This window comes from Panthera tigris, chromosome F3 (genome assembly GCF_018350195.1).
Source record: "Panthera tigris isolate Pti1 chromosome F3, P.tigris_Pti1_mat1.1, whole genome shotgun sequence".
Lineage (NCBI taxonomy): Eukaryota > Metazoa > Chordata > Mammalia > Carnivora > Felidae > Panthera > Panthera tigris.
The window spans coordinates 23,786,784-23,811,676 of record NC_056678.1 but is presented as its reverse complement, the minus strand read 5'-3'; the positions used below and the strand labels follow the sequence as shown (position 1 = coordinate 23,811,676).

Genomic DNA, 24,893 nt, shown 5'->3' with positions numbered 1-24,893 from the left:
GTTCTTTTGCTTCATAAACTCATTTTCATATTTATTTAACTATTTTATTTCCTATCTTCTTTACTATGCGTTGTTCACATTCCCAGGCCCCAGATAATGTCTAGCACACAGGAGGTGCTAAGTCTTTGTTGAATAAAGAGTCTCCACATATACAAGAGAGTTAATACTTTACATACAGTTCTAGATTTTTCTTCATTTAGCATTATACTTCATCTTGCCACTGACTTAAGCATTTCTCTGTCATCTGGAATGATGAGTGAAGTCTTTTATGAATTAAGAGGATCCCCAAGGGTCATCACTGGCCTCCCATTTACTACTTCACTGAAGAGGAACACTACAGACCAGCAGGCTTATTAGAGTCAATCAAGAGCAAGGCTTTGGAAATTAGAAACTTGACTAGCAGGTCGATGCTGACACGTACCATTCTCAACCCTTACATTACTTAGCTCCCCTTAGTAGAAAGAACTCTTAAGTTTGCTTTACCCAGGAAAGAAAGGCAACCTCCCTGTTGAAATCTTCCAAGAGATGCTGTTGGATCCTTTAAACTATTCCTGAAATAGTGGTGCAATGTCCTAGGGGAATGGAGGCAGGCTGAGATGAGATTTAATGTCCAAAGAACCTGAGAATGGATGCTACCATTTCTACACTTCAATCCCCAATGAGGAGAAAGTGGTCAGGTGGGAAGGTAGTGGCTGAGCAAAAGGGGAGCAGAAACTGGAATGGGGCAGAAACTGGAATGGGGTGGGAGAAGGAGTAAAGACAGAGAAAGGGAGAAGGTACACAGAAAGGACCATGGGCACAGGAAACAGACCAGGGCTCCCATCCCATTGCCCAGTCACCAAATGCGGAACTTTGAGTAAGATGCTTAGAACTTCAAGTCTCAACTTGGTCGTCTTTAAAGAAAGCAATTACCCTTTGATACTAGTGACTATTATTAGGTCTTTCAAGATGTCTGTGCTCAGAAACTCCAGGAACAGTACAGATGAAGAGCACAGTATCACCATATTTGAAAGGGGCTGCTAAAAGGAAATGGCCTCACTGGAATTAACAGGAGAGGCTCGGGGTTACTTTAAATGACAATGTCAAAAGAACTGACTTTATTCAATATAAGTAAACTCAAAACATAAACATGTAACCAGTATTGACACTGTGAATTACTACCTCTAACTCTGCTCTGAGGGTCCTTGGCACTATTTGAGTTGTGGAGCTCTTCAATGTTTGTTTCTATACCTTAACCTGTTCCCAGATTCACTCCCCCAGGGGTAAAGTGAAAATTAAAGGGTAGACAGATGAAAAAAATTTTTAAAAAGATACCAAAGTATAAAGATAGGCATGGAACACCTGGGTGGCTCGGTTGGTTAAGCGTCCGACTTCGGCTCAGGTCAGGATCTCACGGCTTGTGGGTTCGAGCCCTGCGTCAGACTCTGTGCTAACAGCTCAGAGAATGGAGCCTACTTCGGATTCTGTATCTCCCTTTCTCTCTGCCCCTCATCTGTTTGCTCGCTCACTCTCTCTCTCAAAAATAAAACATTAAAAAAATTTTTTTAAGATAGGCAAAGTGATGCTAAAAATCCAAATTAAAACTAGACCAGAATATTTACATATTTTATTAAATCTTTACAATCAGTAATTATAATCAAATACACAATTATATACAAGGATTATATACATTTTGCCCAGACTTTTACATCACAGTACATAGTTTCCCTTAGAAATATTGTATACATTTATCACCAAACAATAAAATCCAACAACAGTAGTGTTACAGCACCTGTTAGTACAGACATCTTTTTCATAAATTACATCATAAGAAAATATACGGCTGTAAATTGGGCTTTTAAAAATGTCTTTTATAAAATCTGAACATACAATATTTCATTCACAGAATGTTTTTTTTTTTCTATGTTCTGACTGAAGCCTTGTGCATAAAACGACCGGTTGGAATAGTTACTAAATCAGCCCCCCCACCTCCAAAATTATAAGCACGATTTGAATTACTTATGCTGAGCTTCCTTTATAATGAATCTGACATGGGGTCTGGTGAGAGAACAAATGCTGGTTTTATTGTAAAAAGGGCTATGATGATAATTTGAATTTTTAAAAAATTCTCAAAAGCATAAGCATATTAGAAACTAAAACCAGAGAGTGCACAATTTATCATTTTACTAATACTGTGAAGAAAAAGGGAAAAGTATAATGTCAAAAAATAATTTGTTCTTGAAACAACTGTATTCTTGTTGGAAGCCTATTACATGTTAAAAAAAAAAAAACCTGCCAACAAAATATCCCATCCTAAACATATCCAGTAAATTACAATTCTTTCATACCTAAAACTTTATGGGAAAATTATTGCAAATTAGGGTATTATCATTTCAATGGACTTTCATAAGCAGAAAAACTATAGCTATTTTTAGTAGGTAAACAAGTTAAGTTTTAAAACTTGAAAATACCTGAATTAAACACTTGCTCTAATATCTAACTTTTCACTTTCAGATAAATTCCTTACTTGATTCCAGGTTTGTAAACATTGTATAAATCCTTCTTATTCAAACAATTTTATGGCTGTGGCGATCACTTCATCTCTATTTCTATGCAGTCAACATTTAACTGAGGTAGACCAGATGTTTCTAAAATTCAGGGTCTCATAGAATCCCCCGAATATTTAGGAAGTAAATAAAACGTCTATCAAAGGTATTTAAAAAACAAAACATTAAAAAAAAAACGAAAACCTAATGCTGTTGGAATTTTTTAATGAACTCAAAAACAACTTCATGGCAGTACACTGAATAATAATAATAATAATAATAATAATGAATAATGATAATGCTGGGAGTTTTGAAGCTGAACATTATACCTTAACTAGGGAAAAATCAAATATGATTCTTTCTGGGTATAAAGTATAATTTCTTAAATTTTTTTCTTTTTTTTTTTTTTTTAAGGATTCACTTTTCTAAAAAAGTGAACAATTTGCTTCTAGATATCAATGAATGGCAACAACTCCCCCTAATGGCCAAAGGAAGGGAGAGTAAGCTGGTTCTTGTTACCATGAGATCTTCGTGGGAAAAAAAATTTTTTTACGTTGTTTTGCTAACTTAGAAAGTTGGATTTAGACAACAATGACTCTGAGCTACAAATACAAAATCAAACCAATGTATATAAGGCTTCTGTAATCAAAGTCTTAGAGGAACATCTCCTTTTCTCAAAGCCCCAGTCCTACAAATCAAGGCAAGTCAAATAATTAAGCTTCAGCTATTTTGGCAGCTTTGCAATTAAGATGAACAAAGCACTATATCTATCCTTCCATATACTGTATGTATTATAGTTCTATCTTCTTACACCAAATTTCACATGCAGAAAGACTAAAATATCCACTTTAGTGTCAGGTTTAATTAAGGGCCAATAATGGTCTTATAATACTACTCTTCCCCACCCCTCTCCCCCCCCCCAAAGTGTCTTCTCTATTAGTTTTATTACTCATTGACCCAGTTACATTTAGCCGGAATTTTTGAAAGCAGCTATTCATCCCCTTACAAAAGAATATGTCTACCTGGGATCTAAGACACACTGTACATGAATATACATAACTACAGTACAGCACTGCTGTTCTCTTAACAGCTCCATATACAGTTTAAGTTCATTAGTACCTCAAAACTGTTTTCAGAAAAGACTATTAGGTCATGTCATGGTAAAGAGAAAGAAAATTAAGTCTCACAAATACTCCTTTAGACTGATTTAGGTAAGTTTTAAAAAATAAATAAAATGAATAAAACCATGATTTCAACTACAGGGCTGTCTATAGGATATCAACAACAATTTTAAAAAAATTAAATGTGGCTAGCACCAGACTGCCACCAAAAAAAAAAAAAAAAAAAAAAAAAAAAAAAAAAAAAAGAAAAGAAAAAAATTCTCATTAAGCTATATGGCTATTTGTTAGTTGCTACTGTGTAAGTTTTTTACACAGGTTACCATAGACTAATTTTCAAGTCCATATCAGAAGGAATATTTGTTAAAACAAAACAAAAATGAAACATCTTAAAAACATGATTCAACAGAAAATGTGACAGACTCCTTAGGTGCAACTTTAGAAACCATAGTTTCAAAGAAGAAAAATAGTAGTTTCCCTAGGATTTTCAGATTACTACCACAGTTTTATTATGGCTCCCTAAGATAGAAAAATGGAACAAAATGTACTCAGCTACTGGCGATGTGGCCCTTGTGGCTCAAATTGCATACTAAACATGGGATGGAGTAAGGCTGATGGCTAGAGGTAATCACCTCTAAGAGCGATGAACTGGAAAAGATTTATAATTTGCCCTACAAGGACAGAACTTTAAGTGCCATTTCAGGTCAGTCACAGCTTTCCCTATGGAAGGCCCAATGGCAAGTTCATTATCACAACATTACAGTTTCCCCCTTGTTCCATTTTTCAGAAGCATTAAGTAACCAATTTCCACAATATATGACCTTTTATCCTGGTCCCAAAGATTAGCCTTTATGCAGAGAACTCACTGAGAAAAAGTACACTGGCTTCACCTTTGGTTTAAATGAAAAGGACATTGTGAGGAGAGAAAAAAAATCAAGTCCTCTTGATCATTTGTTACACAATGAAGCAAGTGAAAGTGATGAGCAAAGGCTGCTTTCACCATGAACGCATCTGCTTCACAATCACTTAGGTCACTCTGAGTGTTTTTGTGAAGGCAACATAACCAGAATGCCCGCAGTACTCATCTGTATTTTCCCCAAAGAGTCTCTAACCCCAAAACCAAGAAAGCCGAACTTCCTTTAATTAGAAAGCTCTACAAATTCCTATTCTCCTCTCCACTATCAACCGAATTTGTTTCTTGTCTATCTGACAAGACTGCAGAAATCTGGTTCCTAGGAAGGCCAGCAATCTTTTCCTGGCCTGAGGTGCTGCAGGGTGGCACGCGACGCTGTCATGGGGTCAGGGTGGGGAGAGGGGGAGGGTTGGGAGTTTCCATTTTTGATGGGACGGTTTTAAGCAAGGTCAGTTCTAACACGGCATGCTCCAGATTCCTATGTTAACTATCTCAGTCAGAACGTGGTTGCTCATCACCATACTTAAAGACTCCCATTAGAGAGCCTGCTTAGTATTCGGGTGTCTGTTAACCACAGTTTGGCTTTTCTTTTTAAATACCTACCACCAGATTCTTTAGTGAGTCATAGTTCATCTTTCTCCATCATTTCAAATGCTTCTATATCTTCATTCCAGTCTGCTAATATGGAGTCTATAGGCTGGACCTTTTTACCCCAGCTAACATTAGGATTGGAATCTTCCTCAGTTTCTGATTGTTCTTGAAGCTGGTTATCTAAATCTGTACATTCACCATCAAGACTTGTAGTCTCACGGTTTTCCATGGGGTGAGAAATCTGTTCAGAAGGAGAAACACTTGCAGCATTGTCCGTATCTGCTGGAGATAATGATTCTGGTTGAGACTTTAGAGAACTTTCCTCAGGAGACCCTTGATCAACCAAATCAACCTCCTGAGAACTTGATGTAATCTGTTCAGCACTCTGAGAATCATTTTCAGAGGATGGTTGTTCTTCATTTTCCATTTCGGGATCTGTACATGAAAGAAACAAGCTTCATGCTACTTTCCTACTCAAAATATTTACTATCACACTTTTAACAGCCTACTGGTTGTTGCAATAAAATGAAGAAATAAAAAAGAAAGAAAAACATGTTAATGCAGAGCAGTGAACATTAACACTGAAGAGTAAAAGACTGCCTTTAATCATGTAATCACATGTTTTCTGCATATTCATTTTGCAAAATGTGCCATTACAAAATAAACATTCTTCCAAACTGAAGAGTGACTCTAGTAACCGACAAGTCTTCGATGGGGATTAGTAAATATGCCAACGAATACACTAAACAATACTATTATTTAAGTGTACATAGATTTACACTGTAGGTCTAAAATTTATTAAATATCTCAATTCAGGAAAGCTTGCACATGAGAACATATGAAATAGAGTAAATTTTAAACAGCACTGATCATAACTATATTTTAAGATAATATTCTTTTGAAAAGTGAAATTCCCATGCAGTAAGCCATGACAATGCCAATAATACAAAATTCTGGATGATTTGAGGGTACTAATGTGGTTAAATATTTTCATAAAGACACGAACTCAGATTATTTACAAAACTTGTATTTCATTATTGTAGGTCTATGAATTATAAGACCATTTTAAAATCCACTGGAAGGCTAAGAGTAGGTTAAACCTCTTGTAATGAATATACAATGAAGCCACTAGAAGCATCCTATTTGGGGTTCCTACAAGAAAGTGCTTCCACAGCACTGATGCCCCATGCTGCCTCATCCTCAATCTCTGTGCTTAGCCAGCAAGCAAGTCCTGAGGGTCCTCTGTGTGATGGGCACTGTGCAAGGTACTGGGGGTAAAACGAGGCAAAAAGAGACACCAGATTTGCCCTTATGGATCTTTTAGTCCAGTTGGGGAAAACATTTCCAAATAATCACACAAAATAAATGGAAAACTCTAACTGTGACATGTTTTATGTTGCTAGGAAAGGTTACAGGGAATAGGAAAGAATAGAGTTGAGGGTTTCCTTTGGAAACTGACACTTGAGCTCAGATTTAAAAGTAGAGTTAATCCAACAAAGAAGGAAGGGAAGATGGACATATTATAAAACCAGAAAAACTAAAGGAAATACAGGTATGCAGGAAAGTACAGACAGGTGTGTTTATGCGTACTCTAAGTAGGATTATCTGACTAGGGAAGTTTAAGTTTTTTTTTTGGGGGGGGGTTGGGGGAGTCTCCACATTCTCTTCTAAGCTGTGGAAAAGGTACACTTGAATTCGACAATCAGGAAAACTATGGTGGCGACCAAAGAAGAGAAAGCGGAAACTGGCTGCTTGGAGCTCATTTACACTAGGCTACCCTAAGTTCAAGGGAAAACAAAAAGAAAACCTTCAAGTTTTTTTCTAAAATTGTATTAATCTAGTTTTAGAAGGATAGGAAAGGGCGTAGTGCTGTTTTGTCTAGTAATAAAAATTGTGCTTTTGGCAAAATTACCCTGGGGATACATGTATTATGTAACATTATTTTGGAAATCTAGCTAACACAAAAGGATAAGAACACAGAAGAGTCGGTGTAAATATAGGAAAAGAAAAGATCAAATTGCATTTTCAATTGTATTGTATGCTTAAACTCAAAGCAACTCCCAATTCAAAAAAATACCATTAAAAAAAGAACTTGATAAAGAGGGTAAAAATAAGATACATATGCAAACAACCTCTCTCTAGTAACAACTGGTTAGGATTAAATTAAGTACCATTTTCACAATAAAAGTAAAAACTATAAAACAAATTTATTATGAAAGGAACAAGACTATATTACTTAATACTATAAAATCTCAATGAAAACACACAACAAGATCTAATTATATTTGTAGCTAAGGGTATGTTCCTGTCTTAATATTTAACAAAAACTTCCTACTTCTATGAAAGCATGATGTTCCCATTCTACTTCTTTTTGTTTTCTTTTGGGAGCAGATAGAACTATTTACAAGTTCTTATGGAAGAATATATCAACGAGAAGTGAAGAAATTGTAAAAAGAATTAGTGAGAGGAGAGTTGCCTTATCAGATATCAAAATGCACTCAAAACAGCAAACTTGTACTACTGGCATAGGAGTAAACAAACAGATCAGTGGAAAAGAAGTGCTAGTCTGGAAACACATGGAATATATGAGAAGAGCTGGTATATAGCAAAGAGGCAGCAATCAGGAAAGTAAAAATGGCAGATGGAGAAATAGAAAAAGGAAGGAAGGAGTCAGTGTCTGCCACACTAATACACATTTTGATTCCAAGGTGCCTGTCAGCACTGGCATGGAGTACCACGATCCTAAGAGCATTAACAGCTATGTCATTAAATTCAGGAATAGATCAAAAACACAGGAAGCAAAAAAAGAGTGAAGAAAATGTCAAGATACAAAGACAAGAAAGTTATTAAGTTTTAATAATAAAAGGACAAGGGAGCCTTGGCAAAGACTCAGAGACTGGATGTTCCACAATCATTCATTCATCTGTACAACCAGCATTTGCTGAAACAAGAGTACAGAGATGAGAGCAGGTAAAGAAGTACAATGTGAAATGAGTGTCAAAGTAGAACTCATTAAAAAGACACTTTTAAATTTTACCTATAAGAGAAAATTCCATAAAGAAGGTGGTATTTAAACTGGGTATGCAGGATGGCTAAATGTCCTCAAAGAGAAAATGGGCCATGGGGATGGGGACAGGGATTGATGAGCATTTCCAGAAAGAGGGAAGAGATGTCCAAATGCAAAAACGCATGAGAAAGCATGCCAGGTTGTAGAAAGAGGGCAGGTATGTATCGATTCTGCTTAAAAGGTTTCAGATGCTCCTTTCTAGGCAGAGGCCTTCTGCGTACATATTAGATTTTTTTCCCTGAAGCAAATCCTTTCCAATAGCAACCCAAATCCTACAGTTCAAATTTAGGGCAGATTCACCCCAATCAAGTTCAGTGGGAAATAATCTTAGGAAAAATAACACTGCCAGACTTAAACCTTGAGCAGTTCAAACCATGGCACCTTTCCTTTCTTTCCCCTATTTTCTCTGTCTGCCTCTTTACCAGGTAGACAGAAATATAGGAGTAGCCCTGAAAACATCCTTCTACAGCTCTTAAGGCACCACAGGCCTACATTGTAAACTGCAAGCATGATACTGTATTGAACCTTTAAAATGACGAGTCTTTTCCCCTTGAAAATACTGAGAAAGGGAAATGGATTCTTAACTATAAACTGTTTGAAATTTGGACCTAAATGAAAGAGCACAGTGTATTTTGTTTGTGAGCACAGGGTTGGACTAAGTACCTTTACAAACTCTTGAAATTTGGGAAGATGGGGCACACATGACAGACATAATATTAAAACTTCTGTGGATAACTTAACTTTTAGATGTATGACTGGTTTGACCCGAGGAAGCAATGTTTCCACTTGATAAATTAAGAATGCTTTACTTCTGAAGAATGCGTAGTAAGATAAGTGAACATTTTTGCTAGCAGATAGGACTGTTGCAGATATTTCTGTATTAATGGCTGGGACTTCTCAGAATAAGACAGTTAACAGTGGGAGTGGGGGGCTTGTTCTGGACTTCTATTTTCTGTATTAATATGTGGGAAGAACTGCTCAATCCAAACTGTATGACATTATACAGGAAGTATGGATTTGTGCAATGAGATTTTTAAAGGGCAATCTGGAGGACATTTTAATGTTGAGATTTTAAGGATGCTAATTGTTTGGGATACTTATACAATCCTACCTGGTACCCCTGATGGTACAATATGGCTCAGACATAGCTGGAAATTAAAAAAAAAAAAAAAAAAAAAAAAAAGTGCCTACTTAGTTCTATTCAGTGCTTCTTAAAGTGTAGCTGAGTGGGATTATCTGCGATGCTTATTTAAAATGTCAGATTCTGGTCCCCTGCCTTCAGAGAGTCTGATTCAATATTCTGGAGTAGGACTCTGGAATCTACACTTGTAACAAGTACATCAGCTGATTCTGATGCAGAAGAGAAACACTGATGCATGCAGTAATGGCACAAGACAAATCAATGACAACCACCACAGACATTAACTTCTTAGGGTATTTTCCTAAGTATTCTGAATGAAGTAGTTGATTTACTAAAACTATTATCGATTTTTTTGTTGTATTGATAATAGTGTTACATTGATTTAGTAAATATAGTTGTACAGTGCCTGAAAGACCTACATAAAAAAGGGAATTTTTCAAGACTTTGTGTCAAAAGATGACTCTATAACAGAATCACAGTTCAACAAATTTAGAGACCAGCAAAACTTTAAAATACATATAATTTAAGTAAAGCCCTTTTACTGCAAGGTCCTTAAAATAGAACACTGTTCAGATAATACTTTTCGTACAGTAATCCACTCCTGCCTTATTCACGGTTTCCCTTTCTGAGGTTTCAGTTACCTGCAGTCAACCATGGTCAGGAAGCAGATGACCCTCCTCCTCCTGACACAGCATCAGAAGAAGGTCACTAGCAGCCTAATACTGTCACAATGCCTATGTCATTCACCTCACTTCATCTCATCACGTAGGAATTTATCATCTCACATCACCACAAGAAGAAGGATGAGTATAGTACAATAAGATATTTGGAGAAAGCCCACATTCCCCTAAGTCTCATTACAGTATATTGTTATAACTGTTCTAGTTTATTATTAGTTATAATTATTAACCTTTTATCGTGTCTACTTTATAAATTAAACTTTATTACAGGTATGTATGCATAGGAAAACATGGCAAATATACAGATCGGTATACTATCCAGTTTCAGGCATCCACTGGGGGGTCTTGGAACATATCTCCCACAGATAGGGGAGGCGCTACCTATAGAATTTATCTTTTCTCACATTCTTTCTCTAGTATGGGAAGCACATGCTTTGCTATGATCTCGTAGTCCTAATCCCATGTACTCCTACACACATACACATTTCTAAAACAAAGTCGATATTTTACATACTTTATACTGTATTCAAATAAAAGTGATCAAAAGTAACACATGCCAAAACAACGTCTTTGTTAGACTGACTCTTGCATGGACATGGACTAGCGAATTCATCTATTATATGGATATATAATTCACAGGATTTGTTATGACAGGATTGAAAAAGAATTATTATCATGGGACAGCTGACTAGACATGAAAATAATCTAATCACATTAAACAAGATAATTATCATGATATCCACTGAAACACAATTATATATATATATATATATATATATATATATATATATATATATTTGCATATGCATGTGTGTGGATATATACATGTACACAAATACATATATACATATATATAATTTAAGGCTTATTAATGCAAGATACTTACTACTGTTAATAATGTAGCTTGGAATCATTTTACCTTTTAATATTGCTGCTGAAATTCCAATGGTAGCACAAAATGGGGGGAGAAAAGCAAAGGCATTAAAGACTTATATGGAATAATAATTTGCCTGTGTTTGATGTGCATAAATGCATATACGTAGGAAAGAGTTGAGCAAAAGGACTTGGGGAAATAAAATCACAAACACAGGAGGATTTAAGATTAGAAATCCTTTCTATTCTGTTGTTCCCAACTCTACATCCTTATGTACAAATGTCCTACTTCGTTGTTCTTAAATAGTTGACACTTGAAAGGATCTCAAAGAAGAATAAAGCACTACTATAAGAATGAGAAGACAAGACAAAACAACACTGACTTGGCTAGCACTAGGTTATAGCTAACCTTTTTTTTTTTTTTTTTTTTTTACTGTTTCACTTGGAAGTTACACTGAATTGAATCAGTTTCCTACATATCTGTGAAACAAACATCCCAGGGGATTCAACAACCTGCACCAATTACACAACTTTAGCCATTTACAGGTAATGGGAGAAAGAGAGTTCTCCCTCCAGGCTCCTCCAGTAGATCAGGAGGTGCGGCCTACCATAAGCAGGATGGTAGTAGTCTATGTCTGATGGTTCACTTTCCCTCATTTCTCCACTATCCCAGGATGTGAAATATAAGAGAATACCAGTAAGACCTGCCGTTTATACAATAATTTGGGTTTCGAATAGCTTTCAAATAACTAACAAACATTGTGGCCTATAGAGGACTATATATTATCGTGAATTAAGGCATGCTGCCTTGTTCTTCAGACATCACTTATATCTCTTATAACTTATAAATCCCTATGTGATAAACTTACACCTCAGTGGGTAGAAGCTGCTAGATTTGTACTGCCTTCAACAAGACAGTGGTCATTTGATTATTGGTGGCCTGCTGAAACCTAACTACTAGTATACTGTATACAATACCACTCGATACAATCTCTTTTTATTCCTTATAAAAGAAATGTAAGATCTAGTATCAGCAGAACTGAATGGTGAACATGTGTGGATATTTAAATTGACTCTCTTGATATATTCCCCCGTATGTTTATCACTGGGCAGGACCATAGCAAAAATGATAAATTACATGTAAAAAACATTATTCTGAAAGCATCCTAAGTCAGCAAACAAAGCAAAGTAAATGTTTTGCAACTCTTATTTCCAAAAGAAAAATATATTTTGAAAACATCTTCTTTTTAACTTCTTTTACCAGTGCACCAAAAATAACTTTCTATAACTCATTTTTGTTACCAAACTAGTAAAACTAATGCTAAGCTACATCAAAAACAAGGATTTTTTTTACCCTTACCTCTATCCTTTGCTTTGTCAGAAAGGAGCACCTCCACCTCCTCATATTCCCGGATGGCATCCAGTATGATACTTCCTTCTTTACTAAATAAGAATAGCATGGGGATCTTGATGTCATCTGTGTCCTTCCCGTCACCTGCCATCTGGAACAGAGGGGCAGTATCACTGCTGCTCCCCTCATTGTCATCTAGCAGAAAATGAATACAGCAAACATAAAAACATCTGTCCATTAAAAAGATCTACAGACAAAACTTTACTGTTTTTTTCCCTGTTGGCAGCATTTATTTTATGCATCAAGAATCATAAAAATGAACATACTTGGGGCTCACTAATTCCACTCCTAGAAATTTATCCTGAGGAAAGAACTCAAAAGAAGCAAAATGATTTACTCCCAAAGTAGTTTACTGGAGTGCTACTTATAATTGTGAACAACTGTGAACTATTATAAGTAAATTATAATTAAGTACTTGATGGGACACCCAGGAAAACAGAATATTATTATTACATGAAAAAAGTAGAACTCAAAATTTTATGATTATGACTAAAAACTTCCATATGCTTATGAAAAGCCTTGGATATTTCACTCAAAGACTTGGATTACAATGATAGAACTATGAATGAAATTTTATTGTTGCTTAAGATTTCCTTTAATGGCATTTACCAAACTACCTATTGGTAGTTCTTTTTTATATACTGCTCACAAAGAAGAATTATGATAGTCGTTTTCGCTCTGTAAGTTGAGGTGACCATTACTGTTAGTTTACATTGGTTAGCTAACTGCAGTAGGACTGCTCAATACTGTTTGACCACGGGGCCGGCCATGTTCACCTCTAACTGCACACGCCAGGTGAAGAACCTCCCTGTCCCTTCTCAGAGAGCTTGCTCTGAGGACCCACCTCCTTAGCAATAACTGACTAGATAAGCATGGCCACCTGACAGTCTCTCTGGAGGACCTAGAAGTGGCACACAGAATGACTGCTCCGGTTAGCAGTGGGTAGTGATCTAGTAAAATAACAGACTCATGGTTGAGGCTGCAATTTTACAATGACTTCTTGGAACTAATGGGGAAAGAGGGAACAAGCTGGTGAGAAGCTGGAGAGTGAAGCAGAACTGCAAAGAGATGCAGAGAAGAGAGTCTAGGAAGACCCAGAGATAAGTGACAGACAGATGTGAAAAATGCTGCTTAAAAAAATCATGGTTCCTGATGATTTCTGCTCAGTTGAACTTCTTTCATGTTCAATTAAAATAATCCAGTCCCATGTAGTAAACAAACTTTCCATCTTAAACCAGTTTAATCAATTACTGTCTCTTGCAGACAAATGATTATTCTAAGATAATTTTTACTTCTAGTACTTGCGGTAAAAAACTTAGTCTTAATTACTAGCTCATTTATTTACAATTAAAACTAGAAAAAACAAAATACTTCATCAGAAACAAAAAAACATAGGAAAAAGAAATTATAATACAAGAAAGCTTCCTTTTAAAAATTAAATTTTCTGAGAATAAAGATCATTGCCTCTTGTTTACCCACAGAACTCAGTAGAGGATTCTGCTACTAATAACTACTAAAGACAACATTTGACTTGACAAACCTCGCAGAGTAGAGAATACTACAAGAGTCACACTTTATAGGGAAAATGGTAACTATTCCACTTATGTTCCAGACTTTACTTTTTATATTTTAAAGTCTTGGTGAAGAGGTGTTCAAAGTGATAGTGATGACAAGCATTAAATTCTTCAATAAAAGATATCTCTGTGTGGAAAATAACTAAGGATAGAGAGATGATTTGAGCGGAGCATCAGCAACCTGTTTCTGTAATTGGCCAGAAAGTGAATGTTTTGGACTATGCAGTTCTCTAGTCCATTACTGTGGCTCAAAAGTAGGCACAGACAGGAGCGCCTGGGTGGCTCAGTTAGTTAAGTGTCCGGCTTCGGCTCAGGTCATGATCTCGCAGTTCATGAGTTCGAGCACCACATCGGGCTCTGTGCTGACAGCTCAGAGCCTGGAGCTTGCTCTGTATTCTGTGTCTCCCTCTCTCTCTGTCCCTCCTGGCTTGTGCGTGCGTGCGCACTCTCTCTCTCTCTCAAAAATAAAAAGACATTAAAAAAATTTTAAAGTAGGCATAGACAATAATTTTTTTCATTGAAAGAAATCCTAATATTTTATCTTAAATGTCCTAAATTATTTTCATTGAAATAAACCTTAACATATATTTTTATGTTTTATTTATTTATTTTCAGAGAGAGAAAGAGAGTACACGTGCAAGGTGGGGGAGGGGGGGGTGGGCAGAGAGAGAATCCTAAGCAGGCTCCACACCAGCAGTGCAAAGCCTGACGTGGGGCTCGAACCCACGAACCGTGATATCATGACCTGAGCTGAAACTAAGAGTCAGATGTTTAACTGACTGAGCCATTCAGGAGCCCCTAAATCCTAATATCTTATTTTAAATGTCTTTTTATTTATCTTGAATTCAAAAAGGAAATCTATTCTAATAAGAAAGAAAAAATTCAAAAATAGATCTCCCCTGTGAGAGACACTATAAAAACTTCATAATTAGGATGTGACCTCAGGTCTTCTAGTTCTGAATATAAACTATTTACTTATAGTGTCAAAATGCATATTTTCCCTGACAGTCCCAGACTGCCTGTTATAAGTGATTTTCTATGAAAAATAAAAAAGCAGAACACACTGGTTGAAATGCAGAGGTAAAATGATTTGAGTTTGTAATTTCAGTGGAAAAAGACCCAAGAAAATAAAAATTTGCTAGCAATTAGTACTTATACCTATGGTATGTAAGCCCTTATGCTAACAAATTTTATGTATTATTATCTTCAAACCTTACAACCACCTAAAAGATATTTATTAACATTTTCACTGGAGCTTAAAAAAAAATTCTATTGAATAAACTGATAAACTAAAGCTGGGCCAAGGCCAAGGTTACACCATGATCTTGTGGCAGAGCCAGGAACTGTTCCCCCATGTATTTGACTCCAAACCCTGCAACTTTGTGGAGGAATGAGTATTTTTAATGGCTCCCCACTGGAGGTGACAGGGTGTAATTCTTGCCTTTAAGGGGCTTTGAATCTCAAAGCACATTTTTTATCCATAGTGCTGGGTGCTTTGGGGTACCCTACCTTCACACACACTTTCACTGGCATTAATATACAGAAACCTAAATCTAGACTCTCAAAAAAGATACAAGATACATAGAAATTATTAAGAGTGTCACTGGATTACCCATCCATTACACTGACTAGTGAAGTAAAAATAATATGATGAATTCCAATAAAATTTTGAAAAATACAAGGAAAAAATCCTAAAAATCATCTCCTCCTCATCAACACAACGGCACAGAGGATTACTCACCAATAACAATGCCACCAATGGCACCAGCATTCTGAATGTTGCGTGCCTTTTCTGCAAACATGCACTGTCCTCTTTGTATCAAAGCGATTTTTCCCATCACTGCCTCGGGGTTAGTAAGCTCTGAACAACCATTGTATGGTTTACTGCTTGCAACAAATCCTCTCGTCTGTCAGAAATAAAAGTAACTTAAATATTCCTTTATCTTCTCAAATCGCTCACTATCTAGAGTTTTAAATAAGCCTTATTTCTTTTCTAATGATAACACATCCAATATATAAATTTTTGTTTTGAACATTTTGCATATCATATAGTACCCAACTGACATTTTACTGTGCTCTGCAGTTTATAAAGCATTTTTACATAAATGACTAAATCTGATCTTTATAAAAACTCTAAGAAAAATAATACAGATGATATTTCCATTTTACATAGGGGGAAACTGAGACTCAGTTTATCTAGTATGCTCAAAGACACAATGTTAGTGAGTGGTAAAGTTGGAATATGTAAATCTGTAGGCAGTTTCACTATGTACCCACACCCACAACTAAAATAGCTGGTAACCATTTTTAAATCATCACTGGTAGCCAGAAAAAATTTTGAAAGAGGAAAAAATTGGATTTAGTCTACATGAATCTGTAAGCAGTTCTTCTTCTTAGAAAAATTAAATCCACTAGAGAACTGACTTTAAAGATGCTAAAATAAAGATGTTTTAATATCCCTCTCTTAGAACATAAACTCCATGAGGGCATGGATCTTCATTGGCTTTGTAAACTTGATATACAGCAAACATCTAATAAAACAGTGCCTAGAATATAGTAGGGACTCAATAAAGAGGTGCTGAATGGATGAGTCAATCCACAAACCTATATAGCTTTAAAATACACATATAAAAATGGCCTAAATTAGGGGTAATGGAGTTCAAAGACCATTGGCTTTAGATGGTCAGGCTACTTGGGTCTGGTCCCAACTCTGCAACCAATTAGATAAACTTGTGCACTGTTTAGCAATGCAGATCTTTGTTTACTGTGTTAAAACTAAGGGGATGGGCTAGCTTAGTGGTCTTCCTATTGGCCTGGTGGGACTTCAGCATCACTCTCCATAGTCACTTGGGCCAAAACACCTCTGCTTTTAGAGCTGTTCTCTACGTTAAGGCTCCAAGTTAGCTTATTGTTCAACAAAAGGTTCTAGTAGTGGTTAGAAAGTCCCAAAACCCATTGTTAGATAATTTAAAGATACTAAATTAGAGAACAGGCCAAGAAATGGACAGTATCTAAACAATATTTTAAGTAAAATCCTATAAGTATGTTGTATACATAAATTATGACTCAAAATTTTCAAGATATGCTTTTAACTTTAATCTACTTTAATCTGGGAGAGTGAATATTTAGGTTTTAATAAATTAAATATTTAGGTTTAATAAATTAGAGCAACTAAGAAATTAGATAATTCTTACACAATACTTTAAATTCAATTTCAACAAGTACATTGTAAGTGTACACACCTCTTTATGTTTAGACAGATCTAGCCCAAACTGAGCTGGTCCAGCAGTCAACACTACCCTGCCAAAAAATGGGTGGGAAACAATCTGTACGGCTCGTGGAGGTAGCTGCTGTTCTTTCTGTTGCTGACTTGACAGTTCAATCATCTCCTGCATGAACCTCAACCCATCTTCAGCATCAATTGAACTAGCAGCCTAGGAAAAAAACAAATTCATTTTATCCTTTCCTTATGAAAACTTTCAACTTTCTGATTTCTTAAATACTACTACAATAATTTTCCCTTTCAGTTTTGGTCCCTATCAAATATTTTATGGCTTTTTTTGTCCTCAAAAATATTACTTCTGGAAATATTTTCTGAAAGTAAATTTATAATCTTTATCAATGTCTCTTTCACTGTTCTATAAACCACTCTGATACAAATGGGAGTATTAGACTTCCACCAAATGCTCAAATGCTAATACTATGCTTGATTTCTCCCCACTGCTTCCTCTTTTCAGAAATACACCTCATACCTGACCCACACTTCACTTCTTTGGAATTACGAACCAACAACCAGACTAAATTCAAAATATATGTATCAGGCATCTATTAGTGTCGGGCTCCAGCACTTCACTAGGAAGTGGGGAGATAGTCTTTCACTTTAAGAAGTTTGTATCCAGAGGAGACAGACATGTAAAATTACCTATGATAAAATTCTCCGGTGGGAAAGTAGACTAGCAGCACAGACAAGGGAATGATTGATTCTGCCAGTGTGGATCTGGGAAATATTTAGAATGACATGTGATTTGAGTCTTAACAGAGGAAAAGCTAAAGAATGCCTGACTATGGTAGAAAGAAGGTGGATTCCTGAGACTGTACAGGAAAAGCCATTTGGATTTGACAGGAGTCAGAGGATGAAAGAAAACAGAGAGGGTTGGGACACAGAGACAAGTTCAAGCCTATCTTGATATGTCCAGTTTCGGTGACTTAGGAGAATGATGTTAGGGTCTACTGAGACGGACAACAAAAAGGAAAAGAGATGGACTGAGGTGGGGACAGGAAGAGATAATTAAATCAGGTTTGGACAGATTGAGACGGAGATGCAGACACGTATGACAGGCAGACTAAAGCTGAATTAGGAGTCAGGGTTACCTATGTGTATCTAAGAAATCATGTGTACAAAGACGACAGCTGAACTTGTAGAAACGGAGGAGACTGCTGAAGAAGAGTATAGAGAGAAAAGGGTATGATCCAGGTTCTTTGGCAGTGCCTACGTTGAGTGGTTGTACCAAAAAAGGAGAGCTCCAAAGGAATCCACAAAGCAAAGAACAGAAAAGTAGGAAAGATGTATGTTGCTGGAATGCCCTGGAAGCCAAGAAAGGGATAGGTTTTAAAAAGAGGTCAGTCAACAGTTACAGAAAAATTCAATCAAGTAAGGATTAAGAGGCCATTGGGTGGTAATTATGTCACTGGTGGCATAAGTAAAAGTAATGTAGTTAGAGATGTCACTCCCACTACTGAGAAGGGACAGTAAGTGAAACATAAGGAAGTGGATAGAATACTCTTTGAGGAAGGATGGATGTGACAACAGAGATGAAACAGAATTCCGAGACAGAAGCTAAGGTTGTGGGAAGGCTGAATTTAAGGGATACCTGGTATGGATCCAGGTTGAAATTATTTAGCAAACTATGTAGTTTTCTCAGAATCAATACACTAATAAGCTGGGTAATTAAAAGGCCTCATGTTATGAAAGCTTTTCCAGCAAAAAAACAATGGAATTTTCCCAAAAGGGAAATCTGTTATCTTTCCTAGGCATAGACATGTACATGCAACTTTTGATTTCCATAACGAATAAAATACTTAGATTCAGGAATGTTTTGGAAACTAAAATACTGTAAACTACAGAGATATTAAAACTAATTATTAGCTTTTAAGATTATGCTCTAAATTATGGAAAGACAAGGGGCTGAAAAACAGAAAAATTTGGATTTGAGCCCTACATTTGACTATATCAATTTAAGCAAACTACCTAACCTTTTTGTGATTTAATTGATCTAGCCTATGAAAGGGTTGAATTACATGGCTTTCCAAGATACCTCTCCAAGTCCTAAAATTCTAGAATGGTTCTCTGAATCATCTATTAAAAGTTTTTAGAAAGCCAAATGTCATTATCTTATTCAAGCTAATGAGACCACAGAGGGCAGAGATGGTATCTAATTAGTACAGCAATGGCTTACTTGGATTGCATGTTGAACCAACTGGACTCTCCCATCTTTGAGGTGAATCAAACTCACCCCCATCTTCTTCAAGATTTCTAAATGTTCAGGGTTAGTGGCCATGAAATCTCGGGCTCTCAGAGGGGGTTTAGCTCCACTCCTGAAACTCTCCTCTCTGCTAAAAGTAATTACAGACAAGGTTTAAAAAACTACAAATCAGAACTGGGGAAAAACAGAAGGCAAATAAAAATAATTGTAGGTATTTGCAAAATTGCTAGTTATAGAACTAGTGAAACTGGAAAAAACTGGAAACAGTTATTTTCCCATATATTACTTAGGTTATTAAGTGGTATAACTCAAATATTTTACAATTACCAAAGCATGTATATTATCTGCAGGACTGTCTTAGTCAACAGCCTTATAAACTATTTGAAGGTACAGGATAGGTTGGCTTGGGGATTTGTTATTACCGATTTCTCCCTTGAAAAACAGACTTTTCTCCCAATATTTTAAAAGTAAAACAATACTTCTATCAGTGAGTAACAATACTCAAAAAATTTTTTTAATTTATTAATGGCTTTTCAATGTAACTATTTGGGAAAAAATGAACTCATTAAGCCAAAAAAAATTATTTAAAAATCAAGAATAAGCACTTCATCAAAAAATAAAATCAATTAAAACAAAATCTATACTTTCCTTATGTAGAAAACACAGTTAAAGGAAAAATATTTTTTAAATATTTTCTACATATACAAGACATGTGGAAATATCTGATGGAACTATTCTGGGTAAAAATGAACTACAGAAGTTAAAAACTACTATATGCCACCCACTGACCATTAATACTTAGTTCATTAAACAAAAGATACACCATAATAAATTTCCGTAAGAAAATTCCCATAAGAAAAAGACATTACTGCAGAATAAACTTTTTCATATAACTTTACCAATGAATAACTTTTAATTACTGGTAACTATATGCTTCAATATTTTTGGTCTAAGTAAACGTCTTTTGGGCTGTTATATGTTCCTTACATTCTCTATCATTTACGAACAATTAACTTTAATATTAACAAATATAAAATAATACATCTTACACTCTGATGATGCCTCTCGGACAGCTCTTATCCACCACATTTTTCAAGGGTTCACGAATGCTCTGAGCATACAACGGATCATTAGGGAAGAGAATCTGAGTGTTTGGACAAGTCCAATCAAAATTACTGTCATCCAGTTCTGTATATTCTGAAGTCTACAATATAAAAGAATGTTATGTAAATAAAAATAATTATTTTACTTAACATTACATCTTGTTCAAATGAAACATTGAATGAAATATAAGAATATATAGGATGCAATAAAGGAAACAAAGAAAATATCAAGTGTACTTTTCCTCCTACCATACATATATTTATTGAATTCTATGCACAGATTACTTTTCACTTGGAAAAATAAACACATAAAAGACAATAAAACATTTAATTAAAAAACATAACCTACTGTATTCTTCTTAGAGATGCTTTGATTTGTAGTAGAGAGCCAAAGAGGTAACAGATGAGCTTCTGTTGTAAAGATGTAATCTTCTATGTCAAAGATAATGTCTTCTTTATCGGCAAATAACAGGTAAAGATATTTAAACATCTCAGCCAAGAAGAAAGAATCCATTCTAAAATAAAAGGTCATAATTAAATCTTAGAACATAAAAATATTCAAATACCAACTATCTGAAAGCCAAAGAGTCAAGGTCAATAAACATGTATCAATTTAGATGTCCAAAGTACTACAGAATCCATCTATCCCCCGGTGGTAATAGTCTTGACTCCAAGCATATTCCAAGGAAATGAAAAAGACCAGAGGGACTGCCTACCATACAGGCACACTAAATCTTGTCAATGGTGCAGACAAGATTTTCCTATTGGCCTTCCAATGAAGGAGAGTTTTCCATTTCTTCTACAGAGAAGCAACAACAGGGAGGTAATGCAGATGAAACTTTACTAGTAAGAGCCATACAAGAATTGTCAATTAATATTAATTAAATTGGATAAAGTAATACAATTTTGATGGAGTTCATGATGTAGACACTTAAGTTATATACAAGAAGGTTTTAAGGTAAAGGAAATCATTTCTAAAAAATTACAAGAAAAAAGTACAACACAAAATCACAGGGACTATGATTGTAACTGTAAATATTTAAATACCTGTCAAGAAGGGAATATAGAACAAAAGGAATAAAAATATAAATATATATGACTTTACAAATGATTCAATGTTATAATGTTTTAATAAACATTTTAAAGAAAAGCTTTTAATAAAATCAAAAGTGGCAGAAAAAGCACAGCTGTTAGATGTAGTTACAGTAACATGAAATTTCATTACATTTACCACCTCCCAAAGAGTCCTAGGTTTTGGTGGTAATAACTTGTGGCTTACTGGACAGATGACATAGTTTTACATCTCCTGCCAAGCACAAGTCCTGGCACACAGTAGGCACTCAATAAACGTTTACTAAATCAAGTGAAACTTTTAGCAGTATTACAAAAAGAATGAACTAGAGAGGCAATGGAACACAGTGATAAGAACACAGGCTCTGGAAAAAGAAAAGGCCTTTCACTGACTAGCTGTGTAATCATGGGGATATTATATAAGGACTGTGAGTTTCAGTTTATTTTTTTGTAAAGGACATAATAATACCTGCCTAACATTGGGGTGAAGACTAAATGAGATACTCTAAGTCCATTATTTAGCATAGCACCTGGCATATGTATAAGCTCAAAACACAGCTATCCTTATTTTTCCTACACATCAATGATGTTTCATTTTTGAATGACTTTCATTACTCACCTGTAATGTCACAAAAATTTTTGAGCATTTTGTAGTTAATCTTTTCAGAATATATAAAACATGCCCTGTCAACCTGCAATATACTTATGATAACGGGGAGTTACTATCATGAAAAAATGTTAGCTTGAGAAGTATAGACTGATGAACACAGTGTTGACTTGCGGTGAATTGTAGAACTGATTATGAAACAAATGATTTGGAAACATTTAGAAAAGAATGGAGACAGGATAGATCACTACAGTATGAGTTGGGTAAAGCTAGAAAACTGGGTATCTTATCATATAATCTCATTTGTATTAAAAAATCATTGGGGTGCCTGGGTGGCTCAGTCAGTTAAGCATCCGACTCTTGATTTCAGTTCAGGTCATGGTCTCACACAGTTCATGAGTCCGAGCCCCACATTGGCCTCTGTGCTGACAGCACGGAGCCTGCTTGGGATTCATCCCCTTCTCTTTGTATCTTTCTCAAATATAAATAAAAATAAAAGTAAAAATAAAAAAACCCCAGAAATGCAAACATATATGCAATAAAACTGTCTGGAAGACTGTTTATCAAATTGCCAACAATGGTTATCTTAGGGCTGGCAAGTAAGGGAAGTGTCTTAGCAAAGATTTTCATATTATTATTTTTTTTAATTTTCTTTTTACATGTATTTAGTTTTGAGAGACAAAGAGAGACAGCGTGAGCAGGGGAGGGGCAAAGAGAGAGGGAGACACAGAATCAGAAGCAGGCTCTAGGCTCCGAGCTGTCAGCACAGAGCCTGATGTGGGGCCCAAACCCACGAACCGTGAGATCATGACCTGAGCCTAAGTCGGATGCTTAACTGACTGAGCCATGCAGGCGCCCCTTGATTTCAGTTCAGGTCATGATCTCACACAGTTCATGAGTTCGAGCCCCAGGTTGGGCTTTGTGCTGACAGCATGGAGCCTGCTTGGGATTCGTCTCCTTCTCTTTCTTTGTATCTTTCTCAAATATAAATAAAAATAACAGTAAAAAAAAAAAAAAATGCAAACATACATGCAATAAAACCGTCTGGAAGACTATTTATCAAATTGCCAACCGTGGTTATCTTAGGGTGGGCATGTAGGGGAAGTGTCTTAGCGAAGATTTTCATATTATTTTTGCCATTTAAATTCTTTCCAGTGATCATTATTATAAAGAAAATACAGATAGTCCCATTCTGAAAATTGTGTGTGTGTGCACGCGCGCGTGTGCACATGGGCGCAGGGACACTGGTGAGCCAGGTGACAGCACTGGTAGATCTGTAAAGGAATAAGCAACCAAATGCAAAGAGCTTGTAACCTGCAAACTCTCAAGTTCCACACCATAAGGTACACTGGTCTTGGTCGTAACCAGAATTCCTCCTGGCAATTTAGATGGAAATTTTCTAAGGTACGCTTAAACTGCAGCTCACTGAACTTAGATTAGTAATATGTTAGATGACTAAGATGAGATTCAAGCTCTCTTTTAGGTCTAGAAACACATACACATACACACACCCCAACAAAACCAAATTTTGCTGAGGTAAGTATAAAGTTCTAAGTTTACACTAAAGAAAAAAAATCATTTACTCAAAAGTAGGGTGGAGAATACCCATTTGTCAGCAGGCCACAAGTAACTGAGGTCAATTGGCTACAAGTTCACCGTGAGGTGAATATAATAAAGCCGCTAAAAAATCTAAAGCACATCTAATAACACAGAATGATGAGGACTAGTAGTTCTCAACCTTTTGTTCGGCCAACTGCCTAAAAGATACAATGCTGTCCTCAATGCTGTCATGAGGAACAGAGTTGATGAAGCAGTGATCCTCAATTGAATAGAGGGTGTAAACCCATCAGCCCCTCAGAAAATTAGCAACCTTACAACTGTTCTTAACAGTGATGTTTTTGCCAGGCACATCTTAAGTGTGATTAATTCTGGACTTGTTATTTTAAGAGATACTCTATATATTGGAATATGAAATCAGATTAGGGCAAAGGCAGTGGTAAAAGGTCTAGAAACAACGTCATGTAAGGAATATTCACTGGGGAAAAAAAGAAGAATGTTAAATTTAGAAAACTAGAACTCTCTAAACAGGATAAATCATGTCTTCCTCTGTAATTCTTCAACCTGTTACCCCTTTTTTTCCACCACAGCACAAATCACATGGTTGCAATTACGTCTTTATACACCTATCTTCTCCACTAACTGTAAGTCATGGGAGGGCAGGAATTGATTCTAATTTCTTTTTCCATCCCCACACCTAAGTGTGGTGCCTGGCATAAAGAAGGTACTTAATTACTGTTCCTTGAATGAACTGCCAGAATAGCATGGTGTTCAAGAGCTTCGTGTTCTTAGAGTTCAAGTGTTGATGGGAATCTGGACTTAACTTTACTAATGTGTGACCTTAGGTAAGTTCCCCAATTTCTTTGTGCCTCAGCTTCTTCATCTATAAAATGAAGATTATAGTAGAAATTACACTTCAGAGAGTTCAAGATCAAATGAGTTAAACATAGAAAGTGCTTAATCAGAAGAGTGTCCGGGTGCCTGGGTGGCTCAGTTGGTTAAGCATCCAACTCTTGATATCAGCTCAGGTCATGATCTCACGGTTGTGAGATCGAGTCCTGCACTGGGGCTCCATGCTCAGTGAGGAGCCTGCCTGGGATTCGTGCTCCCTCTCCACGCCCCCGCTGTGCTTGCATACCATCTCTCACTCTCTCTCAAAAAAAAAAAAAAAAAAAAAAA

General features: G+C 36.0%; 1 protein-coding gene across 5 annotated transcripts in view; it reads right to left on the bottom strand.

Annotated features, from left to right (window-relative positions):
* Window positions 1–1,592: 1,592 nt before the first annotated feature.
* Window positions 1,593–24,893, bottom strand: part of EDEM3 (ER degradation enhancing alpha-mannosidase like protein 3) — a 68,147-nt gene continuing 44,846 nt past the window's right edge. For 4 of the 5 annotated variants that reach the window (XM_042977044.1, XM_042977046.1, XM_042977048.1 and 1 more), the window contains 7 exons: window positions 20,829–20,994; window positions 20,426–20,580; window positions 19,350–19,506; window positions 17,136–17,327; window positions 15,635–15,800; window positions 12,269–12,454; window positions 1,593–5,582 (listed from right to left, as the gene is read on the bottom strand). In XM_042977044.1, coding sequence (XP_042832978.1) covers window positions 5,179–5,582; window positions 12,269–12,454; window positions 15,635–15,800; window positions 17,136–17,327; window positions 19,350–19,506; window positions 20,426–20,580; window positions 20,829–20,994 — 1,426 coding nt within the window. In that variant the 3' untranslated portion in view covers window positions 1,593–5,178. The remainder of the gene's footprint in view (window positions 5,583–12,268; window positions 12,455–15,634; window positions 15,801–17,135; window positions 17,328–19,349; window positions 19,507–20,425; window positions 20,581–20,828; window positions 20,995–24,893) is intronic. The other variant, XM_042977045.1, reaches the window with a different exon arrangement.